This window comes from Falco cherrug, chromosome 8, assembly GCF_023634085.1.
Source record: "Falco cherrug isolate bFalChe1 chromosome 8, bFalChe1.pri, whole genome shotgun sequence".
Taxonomy (NCBI): domain Eukaryota; kingdom Metazoa; phylum Chordata; class Aves; order Falconiformes; family Falconidae; genus Falco; species Falco cherrug.
This window is the reverse complement of record NC_073704.1, coordinates 1,784,581-1,797,568: the sequence shown is the minus strand read 5'-3', so window position 1 is coordinate 1,797,568 and position 12,988 is coordinate 1,784,581. Positions and strand designations below refer to the sequence as shown.

The following is a 12,988-nucleotide window of genomic DNA, read 5'->3' as shown; positions in this document are numbered from 1 at the left end:
TACACATATATAATTCAGTATGCAAAGGGGTTTTGTAAGAAACCAACTCCTTTATGCAAAAAAGCTAAAGCCTTAGCTCAGTACATAGATGCTGTCAGGTACCTCTTAAGACCATGTGCAGAAAACGGCCATTATGGTTTTGCTGACTTCCTCACAAAGACGCAGCAGCACGCAGCTGGGAGGAAGAAGCGGGGGCGCTTTGCAAGGGCATTCTCCCCAAGTACTCTTTTCAAAGCAAGACAGCAAGCCATTACAAGTAATCCTAGCACAAAAATGCACATCCCTACATAAAACCAGCTTGTAACACCAAGTACGAACATCAAGCAACCAAGCCTGTGTTAGGCTACGAGGTTCGGCACCCCATGGCAGAAATGTATTCAACAGCCTCCATTTTTGGTTGCACATCTGCAGCCAGGAAAGATTTTTTCTTCCCTCAAAAGCAAAACACATGCAAATGTCCGTCATCAAAAAGCACATACTTTTTCAGAATGTCACAATTACCTAGCCACAACTAAATGCTGTAATTTGTTGCCCAGCTCCTTGCAAACTTCAATAATGACCTCAAACCCTTGGATAAAACTGCAAAATAATTTCCCCCCTTTAAACGTAATTTTGTAATCCTTTGATTCCCACCCATCACCAGGCTTACGGGCTCCAACAGCATGCTGCTACATGTTTCTAGTGCGGCAATTAAAACAAAGCTGAAGCCACAGACAGCAGCTGTGGGAACTTTCCAGCCCAAGCTTTCCAGCTAACAAAAAAAGTGACAGATGTCAGATATGTACTTCTGGAAAAAAAATGTTAATTTAAAAATGGAAACAGCTGAAAATGCAAAGGTTTGCAGCTAATAAGCATTCAAACAAAACAGTTAAAATACAGAGGTATTCTGTATGTTCTGCAACATACAGAGGCAGCAATATATGAAGCAGGACATTCAAGAAGAAAAGCAGGAATAAAAACCAGGAGAAATGGTCAATGTTATCAGAATATACTTCGAAACATTGGCGTAAATGGCTTATACCTGCAATAGCTGGCTCCTGTAGTCATCTGATGACACTAGAACCTGTATTAGTGCCACTGAAAGAAATAAAAAATTCTAGACAACAGGTTAAAAAGAAGCATTAAATATTTTGTACAAATACTGCCCAAGCCTGCAGACAGTCTGAAACAACAACTCCTAAACAGTAAGCTACTCTCTTCTCAAGCAAAAAGTCAGAGATCTGCTGAGCCGGGGGGCAGCTTTAGCAAGAGGAGACGATGCGTGGCCACTCTCCTCTGGCGAACGCACCGCAGAGCATCGGGCCAGCATGGGAAAACCCTTCCCATCAGCAGCACATCCCACAGTCTCTGCCTCTCTGGCAACAAACAAGCAGGATCAGCTACATCCAGGTCTCTAGAAACAGCCCTTAACAGTTTTCCTCACTGGCTTTCAGGGATTTGCCCCCAAGACCGGCGCACGACCAACAGCACTGCTGCAGTGCTGTCAATGGAGCGGCACCAGCTGCAAACCGGGCGCAGGAGAGCCGCAAAGCAAGCAAGCGCTGCGTTCTGCGGCCAGCTGGCCCCAGCGTGGGCACCTTTATGCCCAGGTCACAGAAATCGCCTGCCCACCATCAAGCAAGGATCCAGATAAAAACACCACCTTGCCTGAATCGAGCCATTACACAAGCACCCAGGCTGGGAGGAGTATTTATTTCTCCACCGAATGTAGTCATGACAACCACATCTTCATTTAAGAGATGAGCAGGAAGAGGTCATGAGGCACTTGTCATGCAGGAATATAAGACCGCACCTCAGGTGTGTGCAGGAGGGTAAGCTTTGCTGGATGCCATCTGCAATTCAAGAAAACTAACATCGGAGCACGGCAGGCACACACCCCCTCCAAACAGCCCAGGCATCCAGGTGCAGCCACTGCAAAACCCTTACAGCACTACCAAACAGCAAACCTGAGGATTTCTCTGCTACAGAAATATCTGTGATAGATCTGAGCATGCTATACAGCTCCAGAAATCCCCCTAATTTAAGTGCTTCTTGTTTACCTTGAAACAAGCTGCAAAACTATCAGGAAGTGATACCTATTGCAGAAGCCATGACCAGAAAAAGCAAGCAGCTTCCTTTTCAAGCCGGCATTTTGCCCTCACTGGCAACCAAAAGCTCTCCCCCACCCCACGCCGCCTCCTCTGAACAGGACCATATCTGGAGGCATTTAAAAGACATGTAGGGACACGGTTTAGCAGTGGACTTAGCCACGTTAGGTTTACGGCTGGACTCGATGATCTTAAAGGTCTTCTCCAACCTAAATGACTCTGTGATTCTGTATTAGAGCTCAGGTGCCATCTATACCAGATGGTAGCGACCACCACTCCTACAGGTCTGCACAAGGGCAGGAATGCTGCTGACATCCCATTTTTTCCATAAGTTCATTTTAAAACACATGGAGCCACATCTCACAGTATGCATGGCATGCCTAGGAACATCATGGCTCTAGAAAGCCAATGGCTGCCATGGCAGAGTTATTTTGGTCCAACCACGTTTTCATTGCGCAATAAGAAAGAAACACTCCTATGGGTAAATTCCTCCTCCTTCCTTCCCAACAGTTACCTTTGTTTTCTGGCTACCTGAGTATTTTGTACTGAAATGGATTATCTCTCCTTTGCTGTGAGCCCTTGCAAAAACACCTGGCAGCCTCTAAATTAATATACACCTTAGCATTATCTAGCAATAATATGGGGAGGGCAGCAACTGTGGGACTGCACGTCACACAAAATTAGCCCACGGGCTGGCAGTGGCCATAAGGCACAGGTTCATTACTCCTCTTTCATACAGCAGATTCAGGAGCATCTTCTCAAATGCTTTTAATCACAGAGAAAGGATACAGAGAAAGACAGACCTGTCAACTGAATGATTCTGAAATAAGTTAAAGACACACCATCATTTGGAAATTTCATTGGTTTTGTTAGGAGCTTATTTGTTACTGTTGTATTGATTTTGTTTTAAGCGTATTCAGATGCAAGTCCAGCCTCTGCCCAGCCGATTTTTATGATCTTTGACATCTGCTAAAAATTATTTAAACATCTGTTTAATGCTGTTTCTCTGTGGCCATAATAAAATGGATCCTGATGGTCAGTGGAGAACTGTCAAACACAGGAAAACATTTGGGAAAGGGAGGGAAAAAAATGGTCCTTTCGGTTCTAGTCACACTACATTACTCTCAGCAATCAGGGACAACAGGCAAAATATCAGGAGACACAGGATGAGGTTTTGCAGTTAATAGCACCCTAAGTGTACACACTAACCACCATTTATCTGGGCTTCATTACCCTTATGCATGCATATGCATGCTTGTAAAGGCCGCCTAAAAATAATTCTGTTGTTTTTTACATACAGGGCCTGAGCCGGTGACGCCGAAGTCACAGTACATTTTCACTCCCCAGGTGCTCAAGGCTACACAGAGCCTGTGCCTGTCAAACTTACAGCAAGCTTCCCACCAAATCCGGCAGTGCAGGAGTGAAAATACTAAGCACTACATCTCTTAAAAGTAGCTACACAAGCTCCACCTGTAGCTAACTTCCCATTTTTATTTTATTTTTTTTTATAGAAAACATTCTCAGTGTCTTTCAAAGACAGAATGATACATTCCTCCTGTAAACATGCCTAACTATAACCAACAATTAGGCAGGGGAGAGCTCACATCAGCCTCTGACAGACACCAACAAGCAGGACATCCCCGAGCACCAGCCGCTCCGACCACCGCCGCCTCTGGTGCGGCGCGATGGGTGCGTTTGTGCCAAGGCACGTGGAGGCAGCCCGCTCCGTGCAGGCAGAGAGCTGGCATCCCAAGCCACACACAGCCATGCACAGAGTGACTCCATTGGCTTTAAACGGGAATAAAAGGATGGAGTTAGCTGCAGAGACAACCTGCAGGCTGTGGGCACTGCCAGCAGTCCTGCAAGGAGGGCCTCAGCTGGCAAGGCAAGCCTGGAAATGACACGGAGACACTTAGATTCTTCCAAAATAGTTTCCCAAAAGCTAACTTGCACAACTTTATATTTTAAAGGTATGTTACCTCTCAACAGAGTGCTGACAGGAGCAATTGTCTGTATTTGCTGCCTAGAACCCTCAATGGAAACCCTGAAGATGAAAAGCACACTCAGCAGGACTGTGACCAACAGGCTTTCTCTTGCAAAGTTTGCATGTGGCAAACAAACAGTTCTCAAGAAACCAGGTTCCTCGGTGCAAGTATGAAGAACAAGCCATGCAAAGAACTGGAGGCAGCAGGCAGGGCGAGCAGCAGCAGGGAGCACCCGGCATCTGCTGGTTCCTCAGAGGACAGGAGAGAGGTGGGTCCAGGCAACAACTACTGCTCAAAAAGCAGCCACAGAAGTCAAAAACCAACTGATACTTTCACCCTTAGAGAGCTTTGGCAAAGGGGAAAGGTGACTCTTGAGAAGAAAGGAATGGCAAAATACGGGAAGGAACGAAGAGCTGCAGGAAGCAGGTTTCCTCAAAGAGCACCCAAGGGGCACAGCAAGGGTTTTCATGCCCTCTATACATGCAGAGCCAGGCTCAAGCTGCGTCAGGGCAACCGAAAGCCTCTGGCCACCCACTTGTCTTCTGCTCCTTCTGAACTCCAGTTTAAATGCAAAGGTTTCTATCACATACAACTGCACCCTCACATAATATAAACTACTAACACTTATCAAAATGGGAAAGGTACAACCAATAAACTGGATGTGGAACAACACAGCAGTAACTCTTAGAATTGAAAAAAAAATTTTTTGGAGTCTTTAAAGCTACGTGCATGCTTGCTGTAACCATCACTGCAGAGATGGTAAAAGATAGATAGATAGATAGATAGATATGGATGAAAGTTTTAAGATTTAGAGTAAGTTTTGCAATATTTGTATATGACAACTAAAATCTTTAGAATGTCCAAATGCTTACAACTGCTCAGACACGCCACTACAGACAAAGATTATGATCCTAGGATTCAATTTAAGTTTTATGAATTATCTTAGGTTGTTTTCAGTTTAACATTAAGTGATTTAAAAATGGCTAGCAGCGGATTACTGAAGAAAGGAAGGCCTGGAAAAAAATTCCTGCAGAAATGAACAACGGTAGAATACACTTCCTGTGGTTAAATGATTTGAGTTTCTCGTGGTCCGACTGGTGAACTAGCAGTTACCATCACTGGAAGCAAACTCAAGTAACCCACACTAATGCTAAACTATTAAACGAAGATCTCCTGCCTAAGCAAAAGCAGGGATAACCTCTTTGGAGGATTAAGCATAGCAATACCTTAGCACCTTTTCAGCCGTACCAAGAAAGAAGCAATAATGAAAGTCTGTCTGTCTTCAGAGCCCGTATGAGAAATGGTGTGATTAATTTCTCATCTGTCTGAACATGCTCCACGTGCTGTGAAGATGTGGCTGGTAAGAGAAGCCAAGAATGGAGCAAGGAGGAAACAGGTTACTTAGAGAAACGCACGTTTAAACCCTTAGCGTGGAGGTTCTCTAGTCTTTTCCTACACGAAGCTCTCCTCACTGGCCAAGAAAGGCATGAATCCAGAGGAAAGCACGTGCTACAGAAATTGCAGTGACAGGCAGAAGAGTGAGCGCTCTGTGTCGGAGTCAACCTCCCCTGAGTGTTGCAACTGAGACCTGAACCCGACTTGACACTCAGTGCACAGAGAACAGCCCACGCTCGCAGCAGCCCGGGTCCTGACCACTGCAGGTACGCATGGTACGTAGCGCGCTGCGTACTGTAATTCTCACTGCAGGAGACTGCAAGCACACAGACTGCTGTGGCCTCTGGGGCTTAAGCAAAAGGAAACAGTTTCCTGAAATACTGCAAGTTATCACTGCCACAATTGCCTTGATTCTCCAGAGCAGGAAGAAACACAGAAGGAGTCTGCTCCTGCCGCCTCAGCGACTCTGAGCACCGGCAGGAGTTGTTACAGGAATGTAAGTCTTCCCAGGCACGTCATTCTTCACCCCAGCTTCACATCTGTTTTGCCTGGGTCTGACTATGAAGCTGTGGGGCTGCTGCTACTGTGTTTTCACTTAGAGGTGGGCCAGCCTGGGGACAGCGCTCTTCAGACCTGATGTAGATGAAAAGCACAGCTTGGCCTGATGCATGCGGAGGCTGTGCAGCCCCAAAGCCTTGGTTACAGCTGTCCGGGCTGCACGTCGGGAAGGCTCCGCCAGCGACAGTTCCATATATGCAGAAACAGGCACATGTAAACTTCTGCACTTGCTTTAAGAGGAAGCACCACACTCAGCTTTAACATATCCTCCCCCTCCCTCCTCCAATCTCTCACCTCAGAAGTGAAAGAAAAAGAACTGATGAAGAAACTGAAGAAAATGAAAAGAGATCCAGTAGGACGCGTACAGGTAGACCAACATATCCCTTCGCAAATCACAGGAGACACAAACCCACAAAGAAGAACCATCAGCCTGTTGTATTGTGTCCCAGGCCACAGCCCGACCAGGACCCACCATGAGCATCCACCAATATTCTGAACATCCCCAAAGCAGGCACGCTGCAGGGATGTAATGGCAGCTCTAATGAGCCTCATCCCTCAGCTTTGAGGGCTCTCAGAGGAGGAGGGAGAACACTAAGACAACAGCCTGTCATTCTTTATAGCAATACAGACTTCACCAAGGCGTGATCCGCTTGATTCAAATCTGTTTTGACTTCTACTGCTGCTGCTGAAGCAAAATCCTGGCTGCAAGCTTCCAGCAGAGGTTTCAAAACTCTAAAGGCAGTAAATTCAAGGGCTTCACGACACACGTAAAAAGCACTGAAACGGTACAATGTTGGTCCTCTGTAAGGTATGTATTTGTAACATTAACATTTGCTGTTTGGATTGTTAATACGCAGATCCTACCTGAACATCCTTATTTACGAGGCTCAGCCTGTGCACCACAGGGTAACGCAGCCTCATGGTGTGAAACATTTTCTCTGCCAGTTGTAAGCACCACATCTAAAGATGAGGATATTCGAGGGACATGTCAGGAGACAGCCCATAAATAAGTAACTGCCGTCTGCTACATAAGAATGTGTTACAGACCGTGCTTGGCCACCCAGTGCTGCTTCTACATCAGAAGCACCTTTACCCCTTTTTCCTTGCAAAACTCCCTTCAGCACGCTACGTGGTGGCTCTGTGCGTGCGGAGGACTGTCTTCGGACAGCACAAACAGACGGCGAGCGGGGTCTGTGGTCCGTGTCTGTGGGGCGCGGGGCGTGCAAGCCGCAGTTGGCCACCGACAGCCCTCCCCAGTCCAGCGGGAAGGTCCGAGCCCGGCGGACACCCACACCGCAGATCACAGGCACCCACGTTAAATTAAAAATAGCAGATCAAAGCACGCAAAGTGTGTAACAGTTGGTAGAGTCCGTGGATGAATCAGGACGTGGGAGCCGTAACATCAGTTTCTTGAATATTTTTAAAGGCTTTCAACTGCCAGCGACGAGAAACGCTTTAATACCGATTACAGCCGCCTGCCCGCTGCTACAATTTAACGTGGTCTCAAGGGTTTCAGGGCTTTTTCCCAGTAGCCTGCAAGCGACGGCCACAGCCAAACCCAACGGGCGCTTCCTAACTGGCAGGGCGACGGGGTAAATAAGCCACTCGCACGGCTCGGCGGCGGGAGGGAGACCCCCGGGAAGGGCCAGCAGCGCCCCGAGGCCTCTCGCCGCCCGCGGCACCCCTCGCATCCCGCCCGGCCGCCGGGAGCTGTCAGGGCTTGGCCGAGCCCCGGGGACCCGGCTGCCGCCGCCCGCGGCCCGCAGGGGCAGGGACAATGCCCGCCGGCGGGGAGGCGCGGCGCCCCGGGCGGCCGCCCCGGGGAGGGGGCACCGGGGCCGCCGACTGAGGAGAAGGGACCCCCCGGCCGCACGGCGCGGCGCTGAGGCTGAGAGAGAGCCCGCCGCCCCCCGCCCGCGGCGCCCACCTGGTCGGCCAGCTTGAGCACCGCCATCCTGCGCCGCTCCTCCCGCGCACATGCAGCTCCCGCGACGGGCGGCGAGCGCGCCCCGCCACCGGCGCTGCGGCGGCTCCGCTCGGCGGGGCGGGGGCGCGGAGGCCGCCGCGCCCAGCCCGGCCCAGGAAGCAGGGGCGGGCGGGCCGCCTCGCACGGGCTGCGCCGCCACCGCCGCCTGCCGCCGCCTTTGTTCGCGCCGGCGGCCGGTGCGCAGCGCGGCGCGGGGCCGCCCCGGGGGCTCTCGCCGCCCCCGCCCGCCGGGCAGCGCCAGGGGCGGCCCCGCCGCCCGGTCCCGCCCCGCGCCCCGGGAGGGCGGCGGCCCTCAGCGGCGGGCCCGGCCCAGCCCGGCCCGGGGGTCCCGGGGGCACCTGCCGCGCCCGGCGCCCGGGCGCCCCCGCTCCCCTCAGGGCGGTGGCGGCACCCGCGGGGGCAGCCCGGCCCGGCGGGAGGCCTGGGGACCCCGGCTCGCCGCGGGGGGCGGCCTGGCGGGCGCCCGGCTGCCCGGCCGGGAGGAGCGAGGTGCCCGGGCCCGCTGAGGGAGCGCCCCCGCCGCCGCCCCCGCCGTGTGAGGGGCCCGTCCCGCGCGCCCGTGGCGGGAGGCGGCGGCTGCCCGGTCCCGCCAGAGGGGCCCCGCGGCCCGCACCGCCCTGTGGGTCACCCGGGCTTAACGGCGGCCGCGCAGGCACCCGGCACCGCCGGGCCGGCCCAGCTCGCCCTGCCCGCAGCGCCGTCCGTGCGTGCGGGGGCAAGGGCTCGGTGTCGGGACCGGCAGCGAACGTGCAGCGCCCCGCGGCCGGGCAACGGGAGCGTCCCCCAGCGCCCCGCCGGCTGCCCGGGGGCCCTGGGGGTGTCCCCCCGAGCCTGCCGGGGCCCTCCAGCGCCGGGGCCAGGCCCCCTGCCGAGCAGGCAAGGGGGGGCGGCAGAAGAACCCCAAAGCCCGAAGGGATACGTTCTCTCGCCCGATGGCCAGGCCGTGCCGCACCGCAGCGCAGCTACGAGCGCGGAGGGCCGGTAACTCCCGCCACGCCATGGAGCAGAGGGGGGCAGTCCCCCTCCTCTATGCACACCCCCAGGTATTTCCCCGCATTAGATTCTGCAGGAATGAGCTCCCGTACCCCACGACACGCCCGATACGATGGTGAGTTACGGCTTTCAACCCCTGATTACAGAATGGGGTGACTTGAACTAGTTCAAAAAAAAAAAAAACGGAAGTGTCTTCTATGGAAGAAAACCAATCCAAGAAGGAAACAGATGTTTGTTTCAGGCTTCTGAGGCATCATTATAAATGGGGATTAAAAATAACATACTAGTCACAACACATTTTGACTCCATCTATTTGAGAGGGGTCTTAATGGAAAAATGGTGTTAATACAAATCAGTCTTTAAAGAAACAAAATTACAAAGCAGCAAGAAAGAATCCAGTACCTGTTAAGAATGTATGAACTCTGCCTGTTTTTCTTTTTAGTATCTTCACCCTTTACAGTCTTCCATCATGCCAGAACACCTAGCAGCATTACGCCTGCATCAGCGGATTTGCTCTGTGTCAAAGCACGTGCTAAGAAGGGCAGCTGGCAGCCCTGCGCTGCCGTGCACCGTGGACAGGAGCCTTTCCGTGTCCTGCTGGTTCAGTCCAGAAGTTCTGCTGTGACAGTCCGCTCCCAGGCTCTGTCGAAACACACGCTCACCACACAGAGGTCAGAAGCAAGCAGAAGTTAGCTTCCAGCCACAACCAAGCAGAAAAAACAGAGAGGGAATATGGAAGGAACTTTCAGCAATACAAGGAAAGATCTGGTTTGCTGTTTTGCATTGTAAAAGCCTATTTCCAAGGACTTAGCGTTCACCATAGCATCTTCCCTGCAGTTAAACTTGAATACATAAGGAAAATGATTTTTTTTTTTGGTTTGCTCTGTGCTCTCCTCACTTTCCAATCTAAGAATCTGGTACAAACCTTCATACCTCCTCTGGGACCCCCAACAATGTCCCATCGCAGAGCTAAGCTGATGGTATGCCATCTGAATGGAAATCTGCTGATCCTTGGGAGTATGTAACTGGACTAGATGCAAGCTAGTGTTAAAATATTTTTCTGAAGTTCTTTGTTCCCAACAAGCACAGTCTTGTGCCATATCCTCTTTTCCCAGGCCCCACGGGATGGTGTCAGGGAGGACCAACCATCTACAACGCAGCTCCTTTGGACGGTTCCCCTGGGGCACACAGGACAGCAGAAAGCATTCACATCCTGTACTAACGGGACAGCACTTGGTTTACAGAGGTCCTCGCAATTATACTTACACTATCCATTTAAAGTGTCACTTGCACGAACTGCCAAGATTAGTCACAGTGCTACAATCATTACCATCACAGTAAAGGAGTCCAAGATTTCTCTGAAAGTGCAATGTCCTCCTCTCCTGTTCACAAAACTGCACAAACAACTACGTGACAGCCTTCTGACTTACCATGCAGAATCAACTCTCTTTTCTGAGCTATTTTACTCAGTAACTCCTCAGCCCAGTCTGGTACATAACAGTAATTTCATAACACATTTTCACATGAAAAGATGCACTATGCTCAACTGTCTTTTTGGGGAAGAACAGGCACAAAGACATTTGTAGTCAGAGCCAAATTTTCAAGTAACGGTCATACCTGCAACTCTCAAACCAGTGGCATTACGTTGGCTTTCCATACTGAGACATTAACAAGCATCATCAAAGCAGGTGTGCAGCAGCCTTCATGAGCACACACTTGAGCTTGCCAGATCCTGTCATCTTGGATTAAAGCTGTATTGGGAAAGGAAAAAGCCTTAGGGCTACACTGGGCCTCTGACAGGGAAGTGGAAAGAAACCCTGTATGGATGGCTGGTGCATTTGTTCCCTACTGACACGCTTAAGCAATTTACGGCCAACAGCAAAGAAGAACAGATCAGTCCCAAATATTTTGCAGTTGCCCATATGGAGATTTCTTGATCTTCTGGCCACAAGGCAACAGGGCTCTGTAGGATACTGGCCCACTCTAACAGGCCTCTGCCTTTTTCTTTTTCTTCCCCCAGCGCCCCCCCCTTTTTTTTTGTCCCCAGAAAAACCAAAGTTCCTCCAATTCCATCTGAAACTGGATGAATGCCATTTGCCATCAGCAGTGAGCCACTTCCTCATTCAGATTTTGCATCAGAAAAGCACTTGGCATTCTTACACTCTTACACCCACTTGGGCTCAGCAAAACTCCCAGGTGCACTTAGATATTAAGCGTGTGACTTGCACAGAACTTAAGCATCATCAAAAACGATCTGCCCTTTGTTAAGGTCTCACATGCCACTTTCACGTGGCATAATACTGCAAGTGTTGGTTTGGGCACAGACTTAGGACTTGATAGAGATACGCTATCAATTCTCTCTCGTGCCACAGCGTTCCTGTGTGGTCCTAGGTGAGCAACCTGGACTCGTGGTGCCTGGCTTCCTGCTCATACAGGGAAATTCGCCCACCTTGCACAGCGCAGCACGCCGACACAGCGGGGGAAGGATCTCAGGTAAAGGCCGGTGGCTGCTGTTCTGAGCATTACTCTGCCATCACAGAGCCGGCGTTAGTCTTCCCATGCAGCATCAGGAAAACAGTATCTGGGAGCTGCACCAGAGGAAAAGAAAGCAACCTTGTTGAAATAAATCCATTTGCACTGAACTTAAAACACTACAGAGAACTGGGACACGTGTGTGAAGCGGGTGAACAGACTGAGCGCAGGAGCAGGGTCAGGAGTTCTCCCGGCACCACTGTTCCTCCTCCAGCAACACAAATGTGTCTGTAAATTATCTGGATCCCCACAAGCGCTCCTACATCTCAGACAGACAGATCGCTGCATTAGTCTGATGTTTCCACAGCCTAACAGGATGTGGTCACTTTAAGGCAGCCAAAAATCTGCACCACCACCCTCCTCTGCTCCTGCTCTGCCTGCACAGCTGAGCAGCAGAGGCAGAGGAAGGGCTGGCTGTTTTGCTCTCCAAAGTCAGGTCTGCTGCTGTATTTAAGCAGGATGATCACTCACATACGGACGGTGCAATTATTTCTAGACACGCGTTTGGCTCCTGCCTCGTGAAGAAAGCTGAAGTAAATACGGTCAGGATATTTCTTAGCGGTGTTTATTTGCCACTGTTGAGCACGGATCAAAGACAGGATGGATGGCAGAAGATAAATTTATTATCTCTAACCATTTTGATGACTTCAGATATCCAGCACACCTCTGCTCTCTCTACCTGTTGCCTATCCTCTAACAGCAGCACGTGAACGTCCTGCTGTGCTTCATTTCCCCTTGCAGACTCGGTGGGAGTCGGATTAGAGTGACGCGTAAGCATCATCATGAGACTGCAGTGGTGGAAACAAGCAAAGACAGAGCAAGCTGTGCAGATTTGAAATAGGAAGGCAAACACAGGCCACGGCAGGAGACTGGGTGAGCAAAACACGAGAGACTGTAACTAATTATTGCTGTCACCATCTCCCTCTCCTGCACTGCTGGAGCACACTGGGTGACTGGGGGTGGGAGGGGGGTGGCCACCTCAGAAGACGCTTCAAGCTGCCTGTCATTGCCCTTTCAAAGTCTTCCCCCTTCTGTTTTACTGATGATTGATTTTCACAAGGCAGAATTTATTATTTTTTCCCAGGGGAGATTCTTTTTATCTCATTAAGTTACTTTTCCTCCTAGATCTATTTAATATTTGCACCTGGGGGGGTTGTGGAGGAATGAAACAAAACTAGTCAATCCCCCGATACAGGCAGCGAGGGGAGGATACCTTAGCAGCACCTCCTCCTCTTACCCAGACATGGGCCTTCTCTCGTTTCAAATACTTTTTTATTATACTTCTGCAGCCATGTAGTTAATGCAGAGAGGCTTTAGACACATGACACAGTTGCAAACTGTGAATTTGAAACCGAAATTGTAATTATTGCAGCCTGCTGCTGTGTTAACCAAAAAGGAATAAACCCTCCCCCATACATTAAGGTGTTCTTACAGTTGGTCTTAGCTAGCCC

At 50.6% G+C, this 12,988-nt stretch overlaps 1 protein-coding gene across 5 annotated transcripts in view; it reads right to left on the bottom strand.

Annotated features, from left to right (window-relative positions):
- The window catches only part of ANKRD44 (ankyrin repeat domain 44), a 143,399-nt gene extending 135,202 nt beyond the window's left edge, over nt 1–8,197 (bottom strand). For 3 of the 5 annotated variants that reach the window (XR_008733476.1, XM_055717951.1, XM_055717953.1), the window contains exon 1: nt 7,953–8,197. Coding sequence is in view for 4 of the 5 variants with exons in the window: in XM_055717951.1 (XP_055573926.1) it covers nt 7,953–7,979 (27 nt within the window). In the remaining variant the exon portion in view is untranslated. The remainder of the gene's footprint in view (nt 1–7,952) is intronic. The other 2 variants (XM_055717952.1, XM_055717954.1) reach the window with 1 other exon arrangement.
- Nucleotides 8,198–12,988: the final 4,791 nt, after the last annotated feature.